Source organism: Hyaena hyaena, unplaced genomic scaffold, assembly GCF_003009895.1.
Source record: "Hyaena hyaena isolate Hyena2069 unplaced genomic scaffold, ASM300989v1 scaffold_257, whole genome shotgun sequence".
NCBI classification, from domain to species: Eukaryota; Metazoa; Chordata; class Mammalia; order Carnivora; family Hyaenidae; genus Hyaena; species Hyaena hyaena.
In genome coordinates, this window is record NW_024080889.1 from 1,183,080 (window position 1) to 1,209,956 (window position 26,877).

The window sequence follows — 26,877 nt, forward strand, 5'->3', positions numbered from 1 at the left end:
CTCTGTACTCTTCTACATAATGTTCTTAAAAAATTTTTTTAATGTTTATTGATTTTTGAGAGAGAGAGAGAGAGAGAGAGAGAGAGAGAACCGGGGAGGGGTAGAAAGAGAGAGGGAGACAGAGAACAAAGAATCTGAAGCAGGCTCCAGGCTCTGAGCTGTCTGCACAGAGCCTGAAGTGTGGGTTGCACAGACTGAGAGATCATGACTGAGCTGAAGTTGGACGCTTACCTGACTGAGCCACTCAGGTGCTTCTTTTACGTAATGTTCTTTCTCCTTTCTCCCACTTGACATCTGGAAGAGACCTATTCCTCCTTCAAAAGTAACTCCAGTGTCACTTATGTTGACCCTTTGCCAGCCTTGCAAACTCAAGTAGGGTTATGCTTTTCAACTTTGTGTCCCTATAACATATTTTGCATATTTTGACTATGATTCTTAAGCTGTTTTATAATAACTACTTATTTGTTAGTTTCCCTCAATTGATTGACAGCTTCTTTTATCCAAGTTCACTACCTTTGTGCACCAGAAAATATTCTTAACCTTCTGCTTGTATAATCTCATTTAATCCTTACAACAACTTTATGAGTTTACAGTTGGGACATTTGAGGCACAGTTTTTAGTCTAAGAACATACAACTAGTAAGGAATAGAGCTAGGAATCCAGGGAGTCTTATTCCAGAATGTGTACTTCTAGTCACTGTTCCATATTAAAAAAATTAGAACCTGTAGGGGTGCCTGGATGGGTCAGTTTGTTAAGTATCCAACTTTGGCTCAGGTCATGATCTCATGGTTCTTGAGTTTGAACCATTCGTTGGGCTTTGTGCTGACAGCTCAGAGCCTGAAGTATATTTCGGATTCTGTTTCTCTCTCTTTCTGCTCCTCCCCTGCTTGCACTCTGTCTCTCTCTTTCTCTTAAAAAAATAAACATTAAAAATATTAATAAAAAATTAGAATCTATAGTGAGTAACAGAATCTGCTACATATCAAGTGCTTAATAAATATTTGGTGATTGAACCAAAGGAACACAAGATTTCTTTAGCTTCTTTTGATAGCCAAAATTATTACACTGTTGTGTTTGAATATACTTATTGCTGGGCTCAATATCTCTTAGTTTTGTCCTTATAGAGAGTGTATTTTTCATGATATTCATGTAGTAACTATGCATTTTTCAAGTTTTTTCCTTCCTTTTAGCCTTTGTTGGAAAAAGGGCTAATTATGATTCCACATTTTTGATTAAACATAGATGCTGCAGTGATATGACTGCATTGATTTCTGTCCTTTTGTTTCCTAGTCTTTTGATCATGCAAATGCACAGCTTTAACAGCCTCTTTTTTTTTTTTTTTTTTTTTTTTTTTTTTTTTTTTTTTTTTTTATTTTTTTTTTTTTTTTTTTTTTTTTTTTTTTTTTAATGTTGGGCCAACATCACAAACATGTTTCCAGGAAGAAGTGGATTTATCCAGGAAAGGGAGATTAACTACTTGAGGGAGGCAGGCACCATTTGGAAAATTGCCCTGTGTAGATCTCTAAATGATATCCAGAAAAAGGTCCTCTTACATAGATGAGCACTTCGTTTTCTGAAAGGAACTTCCCCGCCCAACTAGTTAAATCAGTATAGTTATTTTTCTGTAAGATGGGGAGATTTTTGACCTAAGACTAGGCAGTATTGGAAAGTTGTTTGACCTTTGCTAATTTTCCAGCATAATGAATTTTTTTCTCTATCTTCAGGGGCTCCTCATTTTTGTTTCATATTTCAGTATTACTCACTTGTATGATATGGGTGTCTTCTTTCAGAGAATCTTATGAATGAAAGAAGCTGCAGAGGGTCAGTTTCAAGGATCTTGAATCTCAATTCACTAGTTTCCATGGACATTTTAATTCAGAATACAGTTATACATTGGTCCTTGTCTACTTCTTAGATAATTTTGGATAATTTTCAGTTTAAAATTTCTTGTATAAGATAAAAGATTTGAAGAAAAACCTGATTAAAACAGAGCCCTTTAGAAAGCAGTGAAATACAGTTTTTTTTTGCATATAGTTTTTTCTTTTTTGAAAACAGAGGGCTTCCATATTTCTCTGTAAAGAGAGGTTTTTTTTTTTTGTTTTTTGTTTTTTTAGAGGGGGAAGTTGTAGAACTCCTTGATATTCTTGGAAGAAAGAAGAAAATACAGCGAAAATAAGGAGGAAAAATAAGTACCTCATTCTGGAAAATCAAGTAAAATGTATAACATAGGTTTTATATAAAGAAAGTGAAGCCAACATTTTAAGGGCAAGTATAAATGCCATTTATGTTGACTGTCATCTCAGGATAACTTTCAGTGGATAAACACAAAAATAAAATAAATTTCACAGTTTTAAAGATCCATTACTGGAGATTTTTGTGGCTTTTATTTTTGACCAGTTTATGTGTCTCTATTGTAGATATAACAATAACTCACTTTTGCACATCATCCTATGATTTCCTCTGGGAAGTTCTTCCTCATAGGACTTGATGCTTGGATTGAAATGATTCATTTGTGTGATTATTACTCCAGCTTGATGATAAACTCCATGAAGACAAATACTTACTTATTCATGTTTGTATTCCTAGTGCCCAGCATGAGGTCTGCATTAGAATAGATCTTCAAAATTTTGCCATGATACCCATTTATATTAACAAATTTGGGAATTTTTTTAATTTATACATTTATTTAACAGTTAAAATTTATTGAGCACCTAGTTAAGGCTACATACTAGTGCTGAGGATATAACAGTAAACAGAACAGAAAAATACTTCTGAGCTTACATTCTTACCAGAGGGTACAAAAATAAATAATACTCAAGAAAATAAGTAATTTTTATGGTATACTTGAATATGGTGAGTGCTGTGAGAAAATTTAGAGTAGGTGAGATAAATCAGGAATGTGGGAAAAGAGTATTTTTCAATATTAAATGTGGTAGTCAGGCTGGCCTCATTTGAGAAGGGAGATTTGAGCAATAACTTGAACAACATTGGAGAATCTTCCATGTGAAAATGTGGGGAAAAAGAAGTTTAGGAAGAGGGAATAGCCATTAACAATCCCTTAAAGCTGGGGTGTGCCTGACAAATAAGAGAAATAGTAAGGAGGCCAAGAAGTGTAAGAATAGTAGGAGAAAAACTATATAGGTGAAAGGTAGACAGAGCCCTTTAAGTTTACTCTGAAATAAGTGCTAAACCTCTTAAGGGTTTTTTGAACAAGATGTGATATTATCTCTTTTATGTTTTGGAAAGATTACTTTGGCTATTGTGTTGAGAATAGGATATAGGGGGGCAGACAAGGAGACCAGTTACAAGGAATCCAGGTGGGAAAATATAGTGGCTTGGATCAAAGTGATACCTGAGGGGGTAATGAAGTGTGCTTGAATTGCAGATATATTTGAAAGGACTCTTTGATGAGTTTAGTTAGTTATTAAGTATGAAATTAAGACCCAAGGATGACTCCAGTACTTTTCCACTTAAACATTGACTATGTAATTTATGTATATAATCTCATTTAAACTTGATAATAATACTACAAATAAAATATTTTATCTTTGACAGCTGATAAAACTGAGGTCAAAAGTAGTTAAATTTGCCAAAAGCTTCAAACCTAGTAAGCGGTGGAATTAGGATTAAAATCTATGTCTGTCTAAACCTGAGGCTTGTGATATATTCAGTATGTAAGAGAAGATAAAATGGTCATCCTGAAATTTGTAACTGTGGCCTTAAGCTATGGTTTGGGTTTTAAATTCTGACATGTTGTTTAAGACAGTGACCTCTTCCCCAAATGAAAAATTAATATAAAAATTATTTAATTCTCTATGTTTTTGCTTTATTTATTTTGAGACATTTATATTTGTATTTATTATGTCTTCTTGATGAATTGTTCTTTTGTCATTCTGAAATATCCTCTTTTGTCTCTAACAACTTTTGTCTTTAAGTTGATTTTTCCTGTTGTTAGTATAGGTATTCCAGGTTTCTTTTGTTGTGTTTGGTAAGTTTATTATTTTTCTTCCTTCTAATTGTAAACCTACTTGTGAATGTGTTTCTACAGTGCATCTCTTGTAGACAGCATATGGATGATTCATTAAAAAAATCCATTGTGACATTTTCTGCCTTTTAATTGGAGTGTTTATGCTTTTTACATTTATTGTAAATATTGAGAAGTTAAGATTATTTTGCTGTTACTTCCAGTATGTTTTATGCTTTTCTCCCATTCATCCCTCCGTTATTGTCTTCTTTTGTGTTAAATAGATATTATCTAGTGTACAGTTTTAATTCCCTTCTTACCTGTTTTACTATATTTTATATATTTTACTGTATTTTAAAATTTCTTTCCTTATTTGCCCTGAGGATTACAGGGAACTTAATTTAATTGATAGGAGGTAGTTTGAAATAATACCAACTTAATTTCAATAATATGCATATATTTATTGTTATACATATTATAAATGGATACATTATATATACTTGATACAGATTTATGATAATTTCTTTATGTGGTTGTCTTCTATATCAGTAGGAGAAAAAAACCTACAGTGACGCCTGGGTGGCTCAGTTGTTGGGCGTCCAACTTTGGCTTTGGTCATGATTTCACAGTTTGTGGGTTCGAGCACTGTGTTGGGCTCTTTGCTGCTGGCTCAGAGCCTGGAGCCTGCTTCGGATTCTCTGTGTGTCTCTCTCTCTGCCCCTTCCCTGCTCAGTCTTTGTCTTTCTCTCTCCTTCAAAAATATATAAACATTACAAAAAAATTTAAAAAATGTCTACATAGTGTTTATAATGCCTTTTATTATGTAGTTATTTTTATTGATGCTCTTTTATTTCATCATGTGGATTTCCTTTATGCTCTGATGTTTCATTTCAGTCATAAAGACATTCTTTAGTATTTTTTATAGAGTAGGTTTTTAAATATGATATGTCTTAACATGTCATTTTTTTGAAGAATATTTTTGCTGGTTTCAAATTCTTGTTTGACAGTATTTTCTTTCAACACTTTGTATGTGTTATTCTACTGCCTTCTGACCTCCATTATTTCTTGTGATAAATAAGCTATTAATCTTATTGAGGAAACTTGGATATGATCAGTTGCTTCTGTGTTGCTGAGTTTAAGATTCTTATTGTTTTTGTCTTTTGACAGTTTGATTATGATATGTCTACATGTGGATCACTCTTTTTGTGTAGAAGGAAAAAAGGAAATGTTAAATCCTTTTAAAATATTATTGAAATTTTAGATTTCTGGTGTCTTGTTGGCTTGAGCTTTTTATTCCCATCTAGCAATGTTTGCTTTTTATTGGCATGTTTGCTCTATATACATATGTGTTCTATTTAACGTAATTCTTGATATGTTGGGCTTACCTGAACTATCTTGTTATTAATTTTCTTATTGCCCCTTCTGTTCCTATTACTTCATTGCTGTTTTACTGTCTTCATAATAAAAAATGTCATTTTAGTATTCTATATTTTTTGTATTAGATTATTAGTAAATCTATTATATCTTTGTATAACGGTTGCTCTAAAACAATATTCAGTCATAATTTATCAAACTTTTAAAATATTTTGTTTAAAATTTATTTTTATAGTAATTTTAGGTTCATAGCAAAATTTGGTGGAAGGTACAGAGATCTCTTAAATATCCTTTGTTCCCCCGTTATCAATATCCCCCACCAGAGTGGTATATTTGTTATGACTGACGAACCTACATTGACACATCATAATCACCCAAAGTCCATAGTTTACATTAGGATTCATTCTTGGTATTGTACATTTTGTTGCTTTGGATAAATATATAATTATCTATTATATATCATTACAGTCTTACATGAGTATTTTCACTGTCCTATATATTTTCTGTTCTTTGCCTATTAATTTCTCCTTTCCAGCTTTTGATCTTTTTACTGTCTCCATATTTTTGCCTTTTCCAGAATGTCATATGGTTGGAATCATACCATATATAGCCTTTTTAGATTCGTGATTTTTGCTTATTAATGTGTTTATTTTTTTTCATGTCTTGAACTCTTTTTAGGGTCTTTATTTCACCATTTCAAATTTGATACTTCATATTTGCTACCTTTAACATGTAAAATTACTACTTATTTTTTTCTCAAGCTTATTCTTTCTACTTCCTACTTGCCACCTCACAAATGTAAGTTACCTCACATTAGTCTAATTCTATTTATCATTTCAATTCTTTTTCCTATTTTGTCATATATTTTGCTTTTACATACTTTGTAATCTGCTCTTAAAATGTTATTTTTAAAACTTTGAACAATCACCTTTTAAGGAAAGTAAGAGGCAAATAAAAACAATCCTTTAAAATTATACACTTGTTTACTACTTGTTTCTCTTTATTGGTTATTATTATTATATAATATAATATATAATTATATAATATAATATAATATTATTATTAGCTTTATCTAATATATTTCCCCATCTTTAGCTTTTTATGTAGTACAGATCTGCTAGGTAATGAATTCTCTCAGCTTTTGTTTATCTGAGAATGTTTTATTTTACCCTCATTTTAAAGTCTGTTTTTATTGGATATTGACTTCTGGTTTGAGAGTTTTGCCATTTCATTACTTTACAGCTGTCCTTTCTTAGAAGTCAGTGGTTATTCTTAGAAGTCAATGGTTATTCAGTCAAAGACAAATACCATATGATTTCACTTATATATGGAATTTAAGAAATAAAATAGATGAACATAGGGGAAGGGAACAAAAAATAAAATAAGATAAAAACAGAGAGGGAGGCAAAGTGTAAGAGACTCTTGTAGAAAGTTAGTTCATCTTGTTAATGTCTCTTTTCTCAGGGATAACTATATAATGTTGGTTATTTTCTAATACTGAAATCAGTTGTTTCATATATTTTACCTGCTTTAATTTTTTTCAATGAAGCTAATCTCTTAACCATTATTCCAACATGGCTGAGCCAAAAGTAGAGATGTTTTTTTTTTTTTTTTTATCAAATACTTTATCTGCTTATATAGCTATAGCATGATTGGTTTTTATTTTGTTAGTGTGATTATTTGGATTGATGATTTTTTTTGTAAGTTATTTTTTATAGGAAATTGTATATTTCATGTATTTTTTTCCAGTGTATTGGCATAAATAATTCACTATGTATTTGTTGCTTTTTTCTTTTGCCTGTTTGATGTATAAAGGATTTGCAGTACTATTTGCTTTCAATTATCATATTAATAGTATGTGTTTTCTTTTCTTTATTTTTCCTAGTTGAGCAATGCTGGAGTGTGTTAGAATTAAAAGTATTTTTTAAAGAAACAGCTTTTAACATTTAAAATTTTCTGTAGAGTACATTTAAAATTTTCTTTGATTTCCTAATCTTTTATTATTTCCTTCCTTATACATTTTTTTGGTTTTAAAGTATTGCTGTGTTTTAAACTTTTCATAATGGAAGCTTAGATAATTGACTATCAGCCGTATATATAAATCAATGAAAATCAACCATCTATACATAGATGTATGTGTCTACAAATATGTGTTTCTATTTTGAATGTAGTAATAGCAAATATTGATTGTTATGTATTATTATATTTTAGTTTAAAATACTATGACTATGATAAGAATACATATGCATATCATGTAAATTCCTTTGAAATTTGTGGAGACTTGCTTTATGAGCCAGCAAATGATCACTTTTGGTAAATGTATTATGTACATTTGAAAGAAAGACATACACACACATGCAGTCTATAAACATCAAGTGTTTCACATTAAAATAAGGTGGACTTTGTAATTACATTTCAAAATGTCTCAATTCTTTCTGAATATTTCTTGGGTTTTTTCAGCTTGTGATTTTGGTATGTTGAAATTTCTCACTGTAATTCTAAAGTTGTCTCTATCTTCTGTTTTGTCAAATTTTACCTATGTATTTTGGAGATCCATTAATAGATGTACATTCCTCTAAAATATTTGTATCGTCTTGATGGAATTATCCTGCTTTTTTTTTGTTTGTTTGTTTTGTTTCGTTTTCATCATGAACAATCTCTCTGTTCATTTCCAGTAATGTTTCTTGATTTAAACCCTACTTTGTCTGATATAAATATAGCTACGATAGCTTTATTTTTCAGAGTGCTTTCCTGGTATAATTTTTCAGTCTTTTGTTATGCACTCTTTCCTTACTCTTAAATGTAAAGTTGCCTTTATAAGCAATAAATAGTTAATTTTTTCATCCAGAATAAAAATCTTTATCTTCATCTGTCACATTCTTGTTTTTAAAATCTGTATTTTAGGGTTGGCTGTGTGTCTCAGTCAGTTAAGTGTCTGACTCTTGATCTCAAGGTCATGAGTTCAAGTCTTTTGCTGGGCTTTGTACTGGGTATGAAGCCTACTTAAAAAATGTCATATATATATGATACTTTGTTTATTGTTTTGTATTTGTCCTATCTTTTGAAATTTTATTTGCTTTTCTTGCCTTTTATGTAAGTGGAAGGGAACCAGATGATTAGAGGCATTGTCAGTTTATTTACAAATAGCCATGTTCAGAAGGTCAAAAATTGGCACTTTGTTGAAATATTACAGGTAACATGAGGAAAGAATTGTTTATGCATACACAGAGAAGATATTCCTTATAGGAATGGTGAAAATAGTCAAGAGAATAGTTACAGAAGATCAAAGACTATATGATTGTTTGTGAGTGTAAACTTAGTGAAAGCAAAGACTATTTGGTTTACCAGCTATTCTGTTTTATAAAACATGGTACTTTAATGAAAAACTAATTGAGTAGATGGATAAATGTATTGACTGTGGCTATGGTATATTCAAAAGACAACACAGTGGGATCAGAAGTTATTTCAAGGTCTTGCCCTGGTGCTTTAAAGCATGAACTTAACAAAGCACTAAACATTTCTGAGTTTCAGTTACTCATCATAAGGTTATGATGAGGCTTTACTAATATAAAGGGTGTCAAATCATTTTGAAACTAAGGTTTAGACACAAATGGTGTCTTGTTATTGGATACCATATGTGGCAGCAATTTTATGACATGTAATTATTTATGTAAACTCACTTATAGTGTTCCAGAATTAAAAAAATTAAAAAATTTCCTTTGAATGTTGAAATGTACATTAATGTTTAATTTTCCAACCAGGAACTTTTAAAGGGCAAAAAACAATGCTTTTGTTTTTTCAAAGGATAATAATTTTATTAAGCATTAAAACTTATAATGTGCTTTCAATTTATATTATCTCTATATTCTTCCAATCATCTATGTTATGTAGAGAAGTGTTTAGTCTAGAGATTAGAGTCATATTGCTGGAATTCGAATCCCAACTCTGATTCTTACTTACATGCTATGTAACTTTGGGTAAGTTATTTTATATCTTTGTCCCTTGCTGTTCTATTATGTAAAATGGGGATAGTAATGGTGTTTTACCTCACAGGGGTTGTTGTGAGAATTAAATAGGTTAGCACACTTAGCATTTTGGACAGTATGTGGCATGTAGAAATGCTCAGAAAATGGTTTCAATTGAAAATTAATACTCATATTAATTACCATGAGATAAATATTCATATTTCTATTAATATAATCCTTACTTTATAGTTGAGAAAACAGTGGTTGGAAGAAGGTAACTGAATTTTCCAGATCATTTAGTAAGTGGCAGAGCTAAAACTTGAGCCTAAACCTTCTAATTGCAAGTTCAATGACATCATGTAATAAGTATTCTGCTCCCTACAACAGGACTTAGTAAATATTTTTGGATGATAATAGTTGAAAGCCAGTGTAACTGAGGAATCTCCCTGGGAATTCTGAAGACAATTAAGACTAGAAAAATTAAAATAAATTTTTTGGTTTTATTTAATTGATGTTTGTACTTATCAGTGCATTTTAAAAAATATAAATGTATTCTTAATTTGAGGCAATTGATTGTTTTGGTTGTGGAAGGTGGGATAAGTCTGGCTTCTTAGGCCAAATTTTAATGAGAGCAGATAAAATTACCTTAAAGTTAATTGATAAAGTTTTGAGGGGAGAATTTTCTTATTATCTGGAATCACTGCCTGATTAACCCTAGATCCAGGCAGCCAAAGAATGGCACAGTTGAAAGGAACCTTCAAGGTTAGGTAACTCAATATTCTCATTTAGTAGATGAAGCTCTTAGAAGGTAAGTAAGTTACCTATGGTGGGGCAGTGAGTCAATTAATCTAGGTTTCAGGTCTGCTGATTCCAAGGCTAGTATTCCATCTATGATAACACAACTGGTGCTTAGTAAAATAAGTAACATGCCAGTAGAACTAGTAAAATAATTAATTGAAAATGGTGGTATTAAGGTTAAAGTTTAATTCTGAGTGTTCTTTTGGAGAAAGACACTCTAGAGCTTATTTTAAAGCAGGATATTGCTGTGCTCTTCAGGCGCAGTAAATACTGATTTCTCAATTTCTTTGTTATTGTCTATAGTCAGTTGACTATCTTCACTCTTCTTCAGCTGTTGATATCTGATTTGGGAAATTGCCAGATTCTTTGCTTTTATTTTTTTTTTATCACATTCCACTGTGGAAAATTATGGGCAATTCATTTCTCATTAGAATGGAAGTCAAAGAGAGGAGACATAATGAATAGAAGTCACAACTAAGTGTATACATTTTCTTTTTCTAAATTGAAGTATAATTAACATACAGTGTTAGTTTCTGGTGTACAGTGTCATGATTCAGCAATTCTATATATTACTTAGTGCTCATCAATATAAATATACTTTTTTTTTTTTTTTTTTTACTTGAGAGAGAGAGAGAGAGAGAGAGAGTGAACAGGGAATAGGGGCAGAAGGAGAGAGAGTGAATCTTTTTTATTTTTTTATTTCTAAAATTTATTTATTTATTTTTTTACAAATAGTTTATTGTCAAGCTGGTTTCCATATAACACCCAGTGCTCATCCCCACAAGTGCCCTCCTCCATGCCCATCTCCCCCCTCCCTCCCACACCCATTAGTCCTCAGTTTGTTCTCATCATTCAAGAGTTGGAGAGAGAGTGACTCTTAAGCAGGCTCCACTCTCCGTGCATCTTGGGATCATGACCTGAGCCAAAATCGAGTTAGATGCTCAACTGACTGAGCCACCTAGGTTCTGTAAGAAAAATATACTCTTTATCATACACCTTTATTTATTTCATCCCTCCCTCCTCAACCTCCTCTCTGGCAACCTACATTTTTGATATAAGTGTTCTGTTGGTGGAAAAAATGGAAATTAATTTCATGGCTGTTCTTGAATTTACCATTATTATTCTTATGTAGCAGCAACTTTTAATTTTTGTTTAAAATCTTACTCTACATATCTTTTAACATATTCTGATGCAAGTTTGGAAATTATCAAAAATAGTACAAACTGCATAATATTGTTGTGAGAATTAAGTAGGATCAAGTATACTAGAGGTGATTTATATAAAGCTGAATTCAAAATACATAACTTATTATTGTACTTTTTTTTAAACTAGGAAACTGAAGTTTAGTTGTGATTCTTTCTTGGTTTATTGGGGCTTGCCGCATGTTACATGGAACATCCCAATCTGACAATCTGTCTTGCATAGCACAAACAGATCTGCTGGGTAATAAGGACTGGAAGTGCTGCTTGAACCACAGCCTGGACTAGCTGGAAGGCTTTTCTTATCCTGGTCTGTATTCAGAATTGGCAGCCTTGTAGACTGTGAATACTGAACCTATAAGTACTGAATGATGACAAATATTGCTGTCAGAGCTCATAATATTTAAATGTATGTGCTATTGAGCTGCATGAACTTATATTAAAACACGGTTCTTTCGATTTTTATTACCAGGTAACCTTGGACGGGTGGACCAGGTCTCTGAGTTTGAGTATGACTTGTTCATTAGGCCGGATACCTGTAATCCACGTTTCCGAGTCTGGTTCAACTTTACCGTTGAAAATGTGAAAGAATCACAGGTGAGGGAAATACTGGATATCTTGTGTGGTTTTCATAAGAAGATTATGCTTTTGTTTTACTTTAGAAATACCAAAGTAATGACTGAATTAAGAATGCATTCTTATACATCTATAGCAATGATACAGTTTTAAGCTATATACAGAAATAGGTATAATATACTGGCTCTTGTTATCTGGTGGCTATTAATTAATACAAGTAGATTATCTGAGAACAAAAAGTGTTCTTTACAGATTGAAGAATTAGCATGATGTGCAGGTTTCCTTGAGGGGTATTGTAAGGAATCATTAGAAGTGACTTGCTATTATGTTTATTATAGAGTGCTGTTCTCTGTATTATTTCTTCTTTATAAAGATCTGTGAGAGATATTTCTCATAGACCTCAGTTTCAGAAAAAGCTTTTCTTCTCTGTACAAGAAGGTATTTATATCTTAAAAATTATGTATTCTTGTAGCTTATCCTATTTTTCCTTTTCTTTGTCTGTTGGAAAGCTCAGAGCCAATTTTATAGCTCTCTCAAATGATTCTTGAAAACCTTTTTTGCTTGTGTTTTTATGTACTAATTTTTCTTTCATTCTGATCATATTAATGTCTATTTGACCATAATTTCTTTATCTATATTTCCTAACAGTGTATGTTTTTTTATAATCCTGTTCAAATATTTTGAGTGAGAGAGTATTGATGAAAATAGAACTAAATGCATATGCCTTGAACAAACTTTAATGAACATCTAACCCTAAGAAATCATTTATATCCTTCTATTATTGAAGGATAATTCAATACAATTAGCTGTATTGAGACAGCTAATCATGGAAGACTGCACAAGCTTTGTACATATAGTGACATGATTCTTTTAAGCAGATGAAAGCATAGCCCTGCAACGTAATATCTTCCTTCTTCCTTCAGGTTCATCTTTTACTAGATACTTGGGATAAAATGGGGGTTGGTTTAATTTCCCCTCAAGTCCACCTGTTGTCTTTGCTCTTTCAACTGGTTGCTTGCTCCTCTCCATTTTTCTCAACTGCAATTAGATTCATATGTTAGATAGTGGTCAGTGCCTGGAATTTAGGAACTGTTACTAGCATGCTGGCTAGTAGTAGAAGTACTAGAAGAGTAGTAGAAGGAACAGTCCCTTCAATGTGCTTTTGATTCTCTTAATTTTCTACAGCATGAATGGTACATGACTGTATGTAATGACATAGGTATATATCATGTTTAATGAAGTTTAAGGACTAACTGGAAGGACTTAAATAGATGGGAGAGCTCTTTATATGGTTGGCTAAACATGGTTAAAACAAGTGGAAAAGATATTAAACCCTACACTGATAGCTGCTCAAGGGCATACTTTAGTTCCTAGCTTTTTGTTTTGGTTTTACTTATTCTCCCATGAGAGAATTCCTTTTTCAGCTTTTCATAGTAAGAATAACAATATTCTCCCCTTACCCATTTTAGGATAACCATACTTTACCTGACCAGGGGTTTACCTGGTGATAGGATTATTTTCTTGTTCTAATATGATACTTAGTAATTCTCAAAATTCATTTTCCAAGTCTGTGTAACTGAGTCTTGAGAGTACAGCTCATTGCAGGAGACTTTAGCCACATCTACAAGACTGAGTTTTGGCACTCCAAGTTTGGGTCCCTATTAAGATCTCTCTGCTACCATGAGGTAGACATACAACCTCTCATTGTTCTGTTGGTGTTTCTGTCTAATGTCAGCAAATTATAGTTGTAATGTACACCGCTGAAAAACAAACAATAATTCGGAGGCAGTATAATCAATTCATTATGAAGGAAGGGAAACATTTTCTTAAAAGCAATAGAATCTTCCAAGATTTCTAATTTCCCAAAGGGGTTTACTGTTTTCCTCTTTATGTATAGCACATGCACATCTTTCAGCTTGCATATTGTATCCAGGAATCCACTAACTCCTAAGACTTGAGACCTGTTACTTTTCAAACAATAGAATCCTCTATCCTAATTGTATCTTTGCTAAATAGAGACTTAGGGATAGCTCTGATATTATTATGTTTCTTTGACTTTTGGCCACATCAAACTCTTAGCCCAATTTTCTTGCACTTTAGTCTCTGTATAGAGAATATTCTTACATAGCTTCTTTTTTTTAAATAACTTTTTAAATGTTTATTTTTGAGAGAGAGACAGAGTAGAAGTGGGGGAGGGATAGAGAGAGAGGAAGACACAGAATCTGAAATAGGCTCCAGGCTCTGAGCTATCAGCACAGAGCTCGACGCGGGGCTTGAACCCACAAGCTGTGAGCCTCCACAAGCTGTGAGATCATGACCTGAGCTGAAGTCAGATGGTTAACCAACTGAGCCACCCAGGTGCCCCTCTTACATAAGTTCTGTGGTCAGAATGAAGGGTGGGGATGTTGACTAGACAGGGAAAATGTGTTTCTTATGTTGTGCTACCTGAGACAGTTTTTTGAACAGGTTGCTCATAAATTTCAGTTTCTTGTACTTTACTCTTCTATGTGCTTACAGGTATGCTATTATCTCTTTGAGAGTGTTATAATTTTTATGCTATATGTTAAAGTCATACAGCTTCTTTTGCATTCTTATCTATCAGTTAAGCAAGTACATGAATGTGTTCCAAATAATTATTCTAATAACAGAGTTGGTGCTGTTTTTATGAATGCTTATTTTTAAAGTTGGAAGAACCAATACTGACTCTGACTCTCTGGGTTTCTATCTTGATATCCAGTGCTATTCTACCCTTGCTACAATTAGAAATCATGAACTTGTTTATCTGGTTTCCTGGAGTATGATGCTTTATAAGCCTGTTTCTTTGGGCCATTGTTTCATCAACTGTAATAACGTTATATAGTTATGGAAATCTGTTTCAAGATGGCATAAAGATCTGCTGGAAAGATACAATGTATATCTCTAGCTCACAGGATATTTGTTTTCATGTTGTCTACATGAAAGAGAATGGTTTTACTGTTTGGTTTGACTTGTGAGGTCTGTTTTTATAATGTCTCTTCCTATAATCTTTTCCATCTCTCTAATTTCCTTTAAAATGAGACCTGCATGAATGTAATCTAGTCAGGAACCTTATTTAGGGTTTGATGCTAGCAAGCAAAAGAAATATTAGGCCACAAAGGCTGAGTCCATTAAATGAATGTTAAAAAACATGGCATCAATATACTGTACAAATGGGTCTAGCTTTTGGGATATTTTCCTTGACATTTGTAATAAGTGACATAAGCTTTGGAGCATATGGTGCTGTTTTCTAGGGCTGATATATTAACACCCAAGAGTAGTTGCTAAATAGTGCATTTGCAAGAGTCTATGAAAACTAAACATCATGATACCTTTATTAAAAAGTAATTTTCTCTCTGAAAAACCTGTATTAAAAATTATGTGGGTATTTATCACTTGTGTGATGTGAAAGGAAATTTTCCTATTTAAATACTTATAATAAAACTCAGCCAATAAAAGGAGAAAAATGATAGGTCTTGACTTTTAAACTGTTTTCTTTCTCTTATATTGTTTTTATCTCTTTGAATTAATTTTTCCCCTTTTTGATTAAAGTAGCTTATGTTCAATGTGGTAAATTTGGAAAATATAGACAATTATTAGAAGCAGATAAAAAGCACACGTGTGCGCACACACACATAATCTTATACTACCTAGAAACAAATATTATTAGCTTTCTGGCATATTTACTTCTAGGATTGTTTATTTCCTACTTTGCTTTTGGAAGCATAATTAATTTTTCCCTATACACATTTTTATGTTTTGTTTTTAAGAAAATTAAGTATTTTCACAAGTAATTTTCTATCACTAAAAACTTCATAAACATGGCTGTACAATAGCTTTTCGCTGTTGGACTATTTCCTTACTCTTGGGCATAAAGATTATTTTGTATTATCTCTTGTTATAAATAACACTTGTAGTGAAAAATCTTCATGCATGAAATGTTACCCATATTTCCTTTTTTCTTACTTAGAATAAATTCCTATGAGGGGAATTGATAGACAAATGATATGAATATTTTGAAACTCTTGATACATATTTCTATATTGGTACCAGAAAATGTATACTATTTTACTATCCAACAGCAAGCAGTCAGAGATGCTGTTCCTTGAATTTCTTGCTTTGAATTGTATCATGAACTCAGTATTTCATATATAGAATAAATTATTTCCTTTTCATCATTTGCTTTGAAACTTTGCACAAATAAATGGGATATAATGTAGTGTTTCAAGCCTTTAGTCATAAAGAAATTAACTGCATTCCAGCAATAATATTGGACAACAAAACAGATCCTTTTATTTTTTTTTGGCTCTTTTTCTCCTTTCATCAGTCTTCCTTAGTCTGGGTGTGCCAACTGATTGTTCTCTGAGGTATGTAATGGAAGATTAAAAAAAAAAGAAATGTTTTTTTTTAAACAATGAAGTGTTTCTTACATTACTATAAGTAGTAATGTAGTTTAAACACACACACACACACATACGTACACTCACACATATTTATATATGGCATATCTGAATTGGACTTCAGAATTCCAGGACTTTGCTGCTTCTTTATTCTCCATCTTGGAGATTTTAGGTTCAGTAAAACTTCATCCTGGCCAAAATCAATACTGCACAGAGGCAGCATATCACAGTAGAAAAAGCACAAACAATGGATTTAAACACATTTGGGTTTAAATCCTGACTCTGATATTTATGAGCTGTTTTACCCTTGATCAGTTATTGTCTTGATGCCTCAATTTTCCATATGTAACTGAATGTAATACTACTACTTTATGTCAGTGTTGTGAATATTATATGAGACAATGTTGCCAAGAGCCTACCATGGTGTTTGGTAGATAGATAATAGGAGCTCAATACTTGTTGGCTATTGTTTTTATTAAAACATCAGAACAGTAGAAATCATACTAAAAACAGCAAGAGCAAACACCATAACACATTATTACTAGATTACCAATGCTGGTTTTGTTTTGTTTTGTTTTGTTTTGTTTGTCTTCTTTTATTCTGCTTATCCCCTTCTTATTCCTCCTCCTCCTTCTTTCAAATCTACTATTGGTCATTATCATTATCATCAAACAAATTGTAATGGTTAAGAACAGAGATTCTGTGTTGAATTGTTGAATTATAAACCCAGCTTTGCCACTTATTTCCTAGCTCTGTGATTATGGGAAATCTATTGATCTATTTCTGTATTTAAATTGTCAATTTCTATACCTATTTAATGTGTTAATGGTAATATGTAGTTGAGTTGCCCTAAGAATTATATGTGATAATGCATGCAAGACACATAACCCAATGCTTGGCACAAAAGAGATGATCAATAAAAGGTAACTATTAATATTACTATCCTTCTAGTACTCCTATAAAATATAACATAGGTTCTCATTTTCCCTGTCATTCATTATAGAAATAGCTAACATTTTTTGAAGACTTCTATGTTATAGGTCCTTTATATTACTTTGTCTAATCTTTAGAATAGTCCTTTGTTGTAAATGCTATTAACCACTTCCCCTTACCCCCATCATTTTATAAGTGAAGAAACTGAAGAAAGGGAGACACAGACAGGATAAATAACTTGTTAGAGGTAATGCAATTAGTAAATGGTAGAGTCAGGATTTGTACCTAAGTAGTCACTATAGAAATTTGGAAAATATAAGTTAGTAACAGGAGCAAAGAAAACAAAACAAAACCTAAAACTATAATCCTACTAACTAGAAGGCAGTACTGTGAACATTTTTACATACTTATTTTTAGGTTTACTTATATTCTGTTTATGTTTTGGAATGCAGTATTTGCTGGTTCCAGAGCTTTTTCTCTTCTATCTAATGCTGCCTCTCAAAATATCATCTCAGATGATTAGAAACCAATAGCTAAAATTTAAAACCCATTAGAATTAAGACTTGATTAGGAATGAGGAAGAACATCTCATTAGGATGAGAAATAAACTTTCTTATTTGATAAAGAATCTCTTCAGAGAATCAGACCAAGCACTGTACATGTGGTGAAACTTTAAAATCATTCACTTGAAAATTGAAGCTGACACAAACACATGCAAAGGTATTCCATGCACATGGATTAGAAGAACTAATATTGTTAAAATGTCTATATTTTCTAAAATAATCTACAGATTTAATTCAATCCCTATCAATATAACAACAGCATTTTTTTACAGAACTAGAACAAATAGTACTAAAATTTGTATGGATCCACAAGAGACCTCAAATAGCCAAAACAATTTTGAAAAGGAAAAGAATGAAAGTGGAGGTATCACAACCCCAGATTTTAAGATAGACTGCAAAGTTGTAGTAATCAAAACAGTATGTTACTAACACAAAAATAAACACATAGCTCAATGTAACAGAATAGAAAAACCAGAAATAAATTCATGAGTATATGGTCAATTAATCTATGACAAAGAAAGTAAGAATATGCAATGGGAAAAAGACAATCTCTTCAACAAATGGTGTTGGGAAAACTAGACAGCTACATGCAAAAGAATGAAACTGGACCATTTTCTTACACCATACACAAAAATAAATCCAAAATTGATTAAAGACATACTGAATACTGAGAACAAACTGAGGACTGATGGGGAAAGGGGAGAAGGGAAGGGGGGTGATGGGCATGGAGAAGGTCACTTATTGGGATGATGCTGGGCATTATATGGAAACCAACTTGACAATAAACTATAAAAAGAGAAAGTGCTGCTATAAACATTGGGGTACATATGCCCCTATGCATCAGCACTCATGTATCCTTTGGATAAATTACTAGTAGTTCTATTTATTACTTTTAATCTTCACGCTAACTTTGGGAGGTAGGCACTATTATCATCTTTCTTTTGTAGATGACAAAATAGAATTTGCCTCTTGATTTTACCACTTTCCAAATCAATTTCCTGAATTTACATGTGTCTTTCAGTCTATGCTACTATCATTCAAATTCAGTTTACTCTCTTACCTTGCCTGGACAATGGCAGTTATCTTCCAACATGTAGCTTTGTCCAGCATCTTGTGCTATTTAAGTCCATCTTTCATATTGACCCGGAGTATTCTATGTAAACTGCAAATGTAACTTTGCTGCTCTACTGCTAAACCCCTTTAATGTTCCCTTTTGCCTTTATAGAAAAGTTCAGGCTACTTAGCTTGGCATGGGTGTGCTTCGAGATCTGGCCCCTATCTAGTTTGCTTTGCCATACTTACTGGCCTTCTTGTAGTTTCCTGCAGAGACCATGTTGTTTCTCACCTCTCTGCATTTTGCTGTCTCTTTCCTATAATGCCCTTCCAATGCTTCTTCATTTGGAGCAAGCTTGTGCTTTGGAGTCATACTACCCGGGTTCATATTCTACTTAGCTCTTTATTGTGTGGCCTTGGTTAAGAGATTTTATGCTCTATATGTCTCCGTTGCCTATCTATATGATAACCGTATAATTAAGCTATTGAAGTTTACCCTGACACTTAGAAAGCCCTCCATTATTGTTAGCTTTCTTATCATTAATATTCAACAAATATTTAATGTGTACCTATGATATGCTAGACGCTGTTATGGGTAGTCAGGAATCAGCATGGAATAAGACATATGAGATTCTTCTGTTACGGGGAAGCTTATGTTATATTATGAGAAGAAAGACAATAAATGGGAGAAAGTAAACAAATAAGATATTTTTAGAAAGTGACACATGCTATCACAGTTTGTTTATCCAGTTAAGGGATTTTGCAGATGTTTCCAGTTTGGGGAAATTATAAGTTAAACTGATATAAATATTCTTGTACTTTTTTATGTGTTTGTGAATATAAGTTTTCATTTCACTTCGGTAAATACTTGGGAGCAGGATTGCTTGGTCATATGGTAAGTAAGTGTATGTTTAACTTTATAAGTAACTGCCAAACTGTTTCTCAAAGTGGCTGTATCAGTTTGCATTTCGATCAGCAATGTATGAGAGTCCTTGCCAGCACTTTGTATCATCAGTGTTTTTTAATCTTAGCCATTCTAATAGATGCACATTTGTATCTCATTGTGATTTTTGTTTAAATTTCCCTAATGAATAATAAATTTGAACATCTTCATGTGTTTATTTTCCATCTGTATTTATTCTTTGATGAATTACCTGTCCAAATTTTTGTTAGTGTTTTAAATTGGGTTGTTCGTTTTATTAAGTTTTGAGAGTTTCTTATATATTCGAGGTGTAAGTCATTTCATTTATCATCTCAGACTGAGGTGTATCTTTTTATTCCTTTGAGTATCTTTCACAGAACAAATTTATAAGTTTTTTAAAGTCCAGTTATTTTCCTGTTATGGATCATACTTTTTATGTTAATTCTAAGAAATCTTTGTCTAACTGAAGATCACAAGATTTTCTTTCTTCTGAAAGCTTTGTGGTTGTAAGTTTTATATTTAGGCCTATGATCCATTTTAAATTAGTATTTATAGATGGTGTGAACTATGGATTGAGTTTTTTCTTGGAAGGTTTTTTTTATTTATCTTTTGCATATGGATGTCTAATATTTCAGTACCATCTGTTTTAAAAAAAACTTCCCTTTTTTTATAAAATTACTTGCATCTTGCTTAAAATCAATTGACCATATATATGTGGGTCTATTTCTGAACTGTTTTGTTCAGCTGAACTATATGGCCTTCTCTTCTCCAATTCCACACTGTCTTGATTTCTGTAACCTAATATCAGGTCTTGAAATCAGGTGGTATAAGTCTTTCAACTTGTTATCCTTTTTCAAATTCTTTTGGTTACTCTAGCACCTTTGTCTTCTCATGTAAATTTTAGACTCATGTAAAATTTTTTTGATTTCTACAAAAATATCCTGTTATCTTGCTGGAATTTTGATTGGAATTGTAGGAGAAATTGGCATATTGACATTTTAACAGTAGTGTTTCTTCCAATCCATGAGTGTGATATATCTTTCCATTTATTTATATCTTAATTGATTTCTTTCATCAATTATTTTTGTTTATAATTTTTTTCCACATACAGATGTTACACAAGTTTTGTTAGATTTATCCCTAAATATTTCTTTTCTCTTTGGTTCTAATGTAAATGAGATTATTTAAAAGTTTTTAATTGCTAACTGTTTTTTGTTAGCATATAGTAATATGATACTGAATTTATAATCTGCATCCTTGCTGACTGACTAATTATAGTAGCTTATTTGTCAATTGAGATATTCTGCATAGGCAATTATGTTGTCTAAGAATAGAGAATGTATGCCTTTTAAAAAAAATATATTTTTGTTGTTTTCACCAGCTGTGACCTCTATTACACTGATGAGTAGGTGTAGTGAGAGTAGACCTGATTGTCTCATTCCAAATTTTAGGGGAATGCATCCAGCCTTTCGCCACTAAGTATGAGGTTACTTATGATGTTATGTAGTTTTAAAAATAGATATATTTTATTAAATTTTTAATGTTTATTTATTTATGGGGGGGAAAGGGCAGTGAGAGGGGGAGACACAGAATCTGAAGCAGGTGCCTCTAGATATCCTTCATTAAACTGAAGACATTCCCTTTCACTCTGAATTTGCTAATAGGTTTCAGCATGAATGGAGGTTGAATTTTGTCAAATGCCTTTGCAGTTTTTAAAGCAAAGCTTAGTCACAAAATTTCATAGTTGAAAGCAATGTTAATTACCATTTCCTCCTATATGAGGCCTCCTATATTTGCTGTCATGTGAAATTTATATTCTTAGAATAACATAGTAATTCTCTACAACTAAAATATAGATAGCCCCATAAGGGATTTTATTAGATTTTCATTTATTTATTTAAGAATGTATACAGTAAAGCTGTGAAGTAACCATTAAATTAGGCAACAAAACTGAGACTAATATAAGTAACTAGCTAAAAGTCAGCAGTCCAGACAACTCTGACAACTTAACATTCTCCTAATATATTGTGTTCTTTTTGTATTTTTAACCTTTGCATCCATGTTTCTAGAATGTCTTTACACTCTTCATCCTTTAAACCTCGTATCTTTTCTTTTCTATAAGAAACACGAGGTTCAGACGGATGAAATGAGTCATTCAAGGTTTTATGGCAGCGCTGAGTTTACAGCTCAGGTCTCTTGACTTCCATGCTAGTCTTTTGCTCCTTCACTATGATCTGCTCTGGTGTTTATTTTAAACATAGTTTCATTTTCTTTTCTTGTCTTTGTCTCCCACATGCAAAAGTCTTGGGGGCTTTGCTGATGCTGGCATTGTTCAAGATATAGAATTTGGCAAACAACTTTCATTTTCAAAAATTAGTATATCAAACCTAATTTTATACCATGATTACTCTTATCTCATTGATTCTGTTGTACTGAATTATAAGTAGACTGTAGAATAATTATTATTGATTTGATACTCTATTATGTGTAAGTAGAATTGATTATAATAAATTTTTCTAAATTGTTTTAAATTTGTAGTATATAATATAAAGTGATTTTGACATAATCCAGGAATTTTCTCTTTAACATTTAGAAATATTATATTGTTGATGTGTGAACAGTAGTGTATAAATGCACTGGATAAATGGGAACCAAATATGGAAGCAAATTTTCTTTTCCTTTTTATTCTTTTTCATTTTCTCTAAAAGATAAGAAATTAATCTGTAAAAAATAGTATTTGATGACCCAACAATATTTATTGTGTCATGTTTAAAAAACATATCTGAATAAATAACTATGTTTTGTTCAGGATATTTTACATACTCCTGCATGTGATTGATATTTGTTGATTTCTTTTTAAAAATATTCCTTTGGTCAGTTGATTGAACGTGCCTAATTACCCAATCCACTTCAAAAGAATTGAAGAAAGTTGGGAACAAAGAAGCTTAGCTACTTTCTTTTACTGAATTCATCTGAGTATGTAATGAATGCTTAGATTGGGAGGCTGAAACTAGTAAGGGAGTGTAGAATCAAACCGTTGTGAATTTAAATTCAAGCTTAATAACTACTCAGTAGTTGTTGTCTTTCAGCTAGTTACTTAACCTCTGATTCTTATTTTGCATATCAAATAATATTATTTCAAAGCATTGTTGTTTACATTAAATGAAGTAATTTATTAAAAATTTTATTGATTTCATTTGAAATTAAGCCAAGTAATGAACATGTAGTAAAGTCCCTGGCACAGGGTTTACTTGTAGAAAACATTGTTTGGCTTATTCAACAGGTATTTATTAAGAACTTTTTATATGCCAGGCACTATGCTAGGCACTGAAGATAATAGTGGCAAAAAAAAAAAAAAAAAGTCCTATAACTCATTGAGCTTGAATTTTCATGAGAGAAAAGCATATAAAATACTAGGTTAGTTTAGTGGCTAAGTTTTATGAGGACAGTGAACCTTATCACTAATCTAAATTATTATTTTAGATTCCAAGGTACTTTCTCAGTTTAATTATGTTTAATTCAGGCTCAAATGTTTCTCTAACCATCATAGAAAGTGTTTCAGTGTTGTTCATTGATAAACAAATAATTGAGTTTTTGATGAAAAATAGGAATATGGCTAGGGAGAGTATCTTCATTTATTCAACAAACATTTTCATGACCCATGTGAACCAAGGCATTTATATAATGAAGACCCTTTTTCTACTAATAGGGCATACACTTTAGTAGTAAGTTTAAGTTAATTATACAAAAAATGTAAACCAATGTATAAAATAATTAATTTAGTACTAGAGATACAGGAAAATATTGAAAGTTTACTACCTTTAATTGGGGTAGGGCTCAAGTAGTAGTTAAAGGAGGGTTATAGAGACAAGATGTTACTAGAGCTAGATGTCCTTAGGGCTAGTCTTGAATAGGGAAAACTCACCTTAGTCAAGTAAGTACCATAAACCTGATATGATAGCCACAAACTTCAATTTTATAGTGGAATAAGTGGTAAAAAATCAAATCATATCATGATGCCAATTTATATAAAGCAAAACGTATCTTTGCATTTTCATTAAGTTTTAAACTTGGCCATAGAGTATGGAAGTCATTTTCACCATTTATTGTAGTTTAGCATCAACATTCTATGATGTGACATGAAATGCTTACTTGTTTGAGGAGAACTCTCATGAGCTTCCCTGTGAGGATTTCATGGTGGTTTTTCTTCCTCCTCCTCCTCCTCCTCCTCCTCCTCTTCCTCCTCCTCCTCCTCCTCCTCCTCCTCTTCTTCTTCTTCTTCTTCTTCTTCTTCTTCTTTTACTCTTTTTGTGTGGTTTTTAACTGCTAAACAATTAAAGAAGATCCAAATTTAGACTGGTAACTTATTGTGACATAAACTTATAAATATTGCTGTTGCAGTATAAATAAAACACAGATGTAGAAAGTGAAAAAGATCTTTATGCAAATGAAACTCTGGGTACTAGAAACAGAGCATCTTAGTCTAGATGAGTCTTAAAGCTATGGGTTGTTTGGCTGATCTACTGCCAAAGGAATGAGAGATTGATATTTAAATTTTATGCAAAGTTTCATGAATAGTCTAAGCCTTGCTTTGGCAGAACAAAAGCAATAAAATCAAGAGGAAAAGGCACTGAAACTTTTATAGACTTTGATTTGCCGAATGTATAGAGAAAGCTTTGCAGTCTAACCAGATGAATTGTCCAACTCCTGTAATTCTCCATATGAATCTTGAATGGTTCAAACTGTTTGGAACCTGTCTACGTTTATGTTCACCTTTCGATTTCAGCTCTCTAGCTTATAGCATTCTGTAGTGTGACAAACTATGCTGATGACTTTTTGATCTTGAACTCCAATAACTCCAATATCACCTGATCCATCTTTCAACTGTCTATGAGATACCTCCACGTAATTATTGAACAGCAACTTTCCCCAATGTGTATATCTTCCTTTTAGTCTTTTGGTTTATTGCATCACTGTCTATTTGATTACACAACCTAGAAACATGGGATTCATCCTTGATGATTCATTCATTATTCATGCTGCTCCTTCAATTTGGAAAGCCTTTCTCTAATTCTCAATTTGCCTGGCTAATAAATCCTTTAAGATATAGGTTGTCTCTTCTACTCTGAGAAGCTTCTCCTTACTTCTAGTTGGTGTTCCTACAACTTTCGTTGTTGATGCTAACACAGCATTGTTATCCCTGGTATAATTGATGGTTTCTGTGCCTCTCTACTCCTTCATCTCCCCAGGATTTTTATCTGATTTATACTAGGGACTGAGACTTGATGATTTCTTATTTATATTTCTGCAAAATGGAGCTTGTTGTGAGGATTTAATGAGCTAATACTAGGATAAAAGAAGTATCAATAATGATTAGCTATTATTATTACTATTATTAATATATATTACTATTATCTTCTTGGTTTTCTTAATACTTGAGATGATTCCTACCTTAAAACATGGATATGTTAATAAAATGAATGTGTTTAGCAATTATCTTTGCAATGATGCCCTAGTACTGAGTCCTTTCTGACGTCAAGACTCCAGTGTTTATGGGGTAACCATATTTTCCTTTCAGGCGAATCTGCTTCTCTGGCCAGTGTTTTATATGCCTCAGTCTATACCTGAACTCAGAGTCCTGGTGCATGTTTTTCTCTTTTTTCCACCTAAAATATGCGCAGGGAACTGGAACCTGTGAACAATGATTGCATATAGATTAGAAGGTAAAATTCTAAATTAATGGTAAAGATCACTGCAAGTCAGTGACACTGTAGAATGAGCATCAGTTTAAGAGTTGGTAGGAGAGAGGGCAAGATGGCGGAGAAGTAAGGAGCTCCGTACTTGCACTCGCGCCCATACATCACACAGAAAAGATCTGAAGCCATTGGAAACCTTACAAAACCAGTTTAAGAGTTGGTATAGCTTTTAGAACTCAGTGTATATAGAGGCTTTCTCTGAGCCTCTTGACCATGTTATGTGTTTCCTCTGGGATCCTGTAGTTTTCTTTATCACCTCCAATCGTAGCATTTAACACACTATGATGAAATTTTCTATCTTTGCTCTGATACTGTGAGCTTCTTGAGGGAACAATTTGTCATTTTTTTTCTCTGTCTCCCTAGGACTGGACCAGCTGTATAATTTTTGAGTCCCATTACAAGTTGAAAATGCAGGGCCCTTGTTAATAATATTAAGAATTTCAAGATGGTGACCACCATATTTATTTTCAGACTCATTGAGTACCGACAGTACACTACCCATTAGAGGCCCGAGTCTGCAAATGAGGATGTGACAAGGAATTTGGAGTAACAGTCAACTCTGGAGGCAATAGAAGCACCAGACAGAAACTCGTAGAGGAGCTGAAAAAAGCTCAAGCATTTTAAAACATATTAAATGGAAAAAAATAAAAATAAAACATATTAAATGGGCATCACTTTCTTCAACTTAGAATGTTCTTAAGTATTATGGCAGAAAAGAACCACAGAGGCAATGTGGATATAAGACCAAAAAAAGTTGGTACCCCTCAGTAGCCTGTTTTCTAGTCTCCACAGCCATGTTCTGCCTCCCCAGGTCCTACCCAAGGATTCTCTGAGCTGTAGGAATAAGAGTTTAAAAAAATTTTTTTTTTCCAGGTGGCTTCCCTGGGGAATTCTACCAGACATTTATTTATTTAACAAATAGTTTATTGTCAAGTTGGTTTCCATATAACACCCAGTGCTCATCCCCACAAGTGCCCTCCTCCATGCCCATCTCCCTCCCCCCTTCCCTACATCCATTAGTCCTCAGTTTGTTCTCAGCATTCAAGAGTCTCTCATGGTTTGCCTCTCTCCCCCTCCCCCACTATTTCCCCCCTTCTTCTCCCCTATGGTCCTCCGTTAAGGTCCTCCTAATCCTCCTATATGTGCAAACATATTTGTCCTTCTCTTCCTCACTTATTTCGCTCAGGATAACACCCTCAAGGTCCATCCATGTTGCTACACATGGCCAGATTTCATTCTTTCTCATTGCCATGTAGTATTCCATCGTATAGATAAACCACATCTTCTTGATCCATTCGTCCATTGATGGACACTTAGACTCTTTCCATGTTTTGGCTATTGTTGAGAGTGCTGCTATGA

The 26,877-nt window shown here is 32.6% G+C and overlaps 1 protein-coding gene across 8 annotated transcripts in view; it reads left to right on the plus strand.

The window, feature by feature from the left end:
* LOC120240623 (BEN domain-containing protein 5) overlaps positions 1-26,877 on the plus strand; it is a 1,403,952-nt gene that overhangs the window by 278,430 nt on the left and 1,098,645 nt on the right. For all 8 annotated transcript variants that reach the window (XR_005530669.1, XM_039245389.1, XM_039245392.1 and 5 more), the window contains exon 3: positions 11,773-11,897. Coding sequence is in view for 7 of the 8 variants with exons in the window: in XM_039245389.1 (XP_039101320.1) it covers positions 11,773-11,897 (125 nt within the window). In the remaining variant the exon portion in view is untranslated. The remainder of the gene's footprint in view (positions 1-11,772; positions 11,898-26,877) is intronic.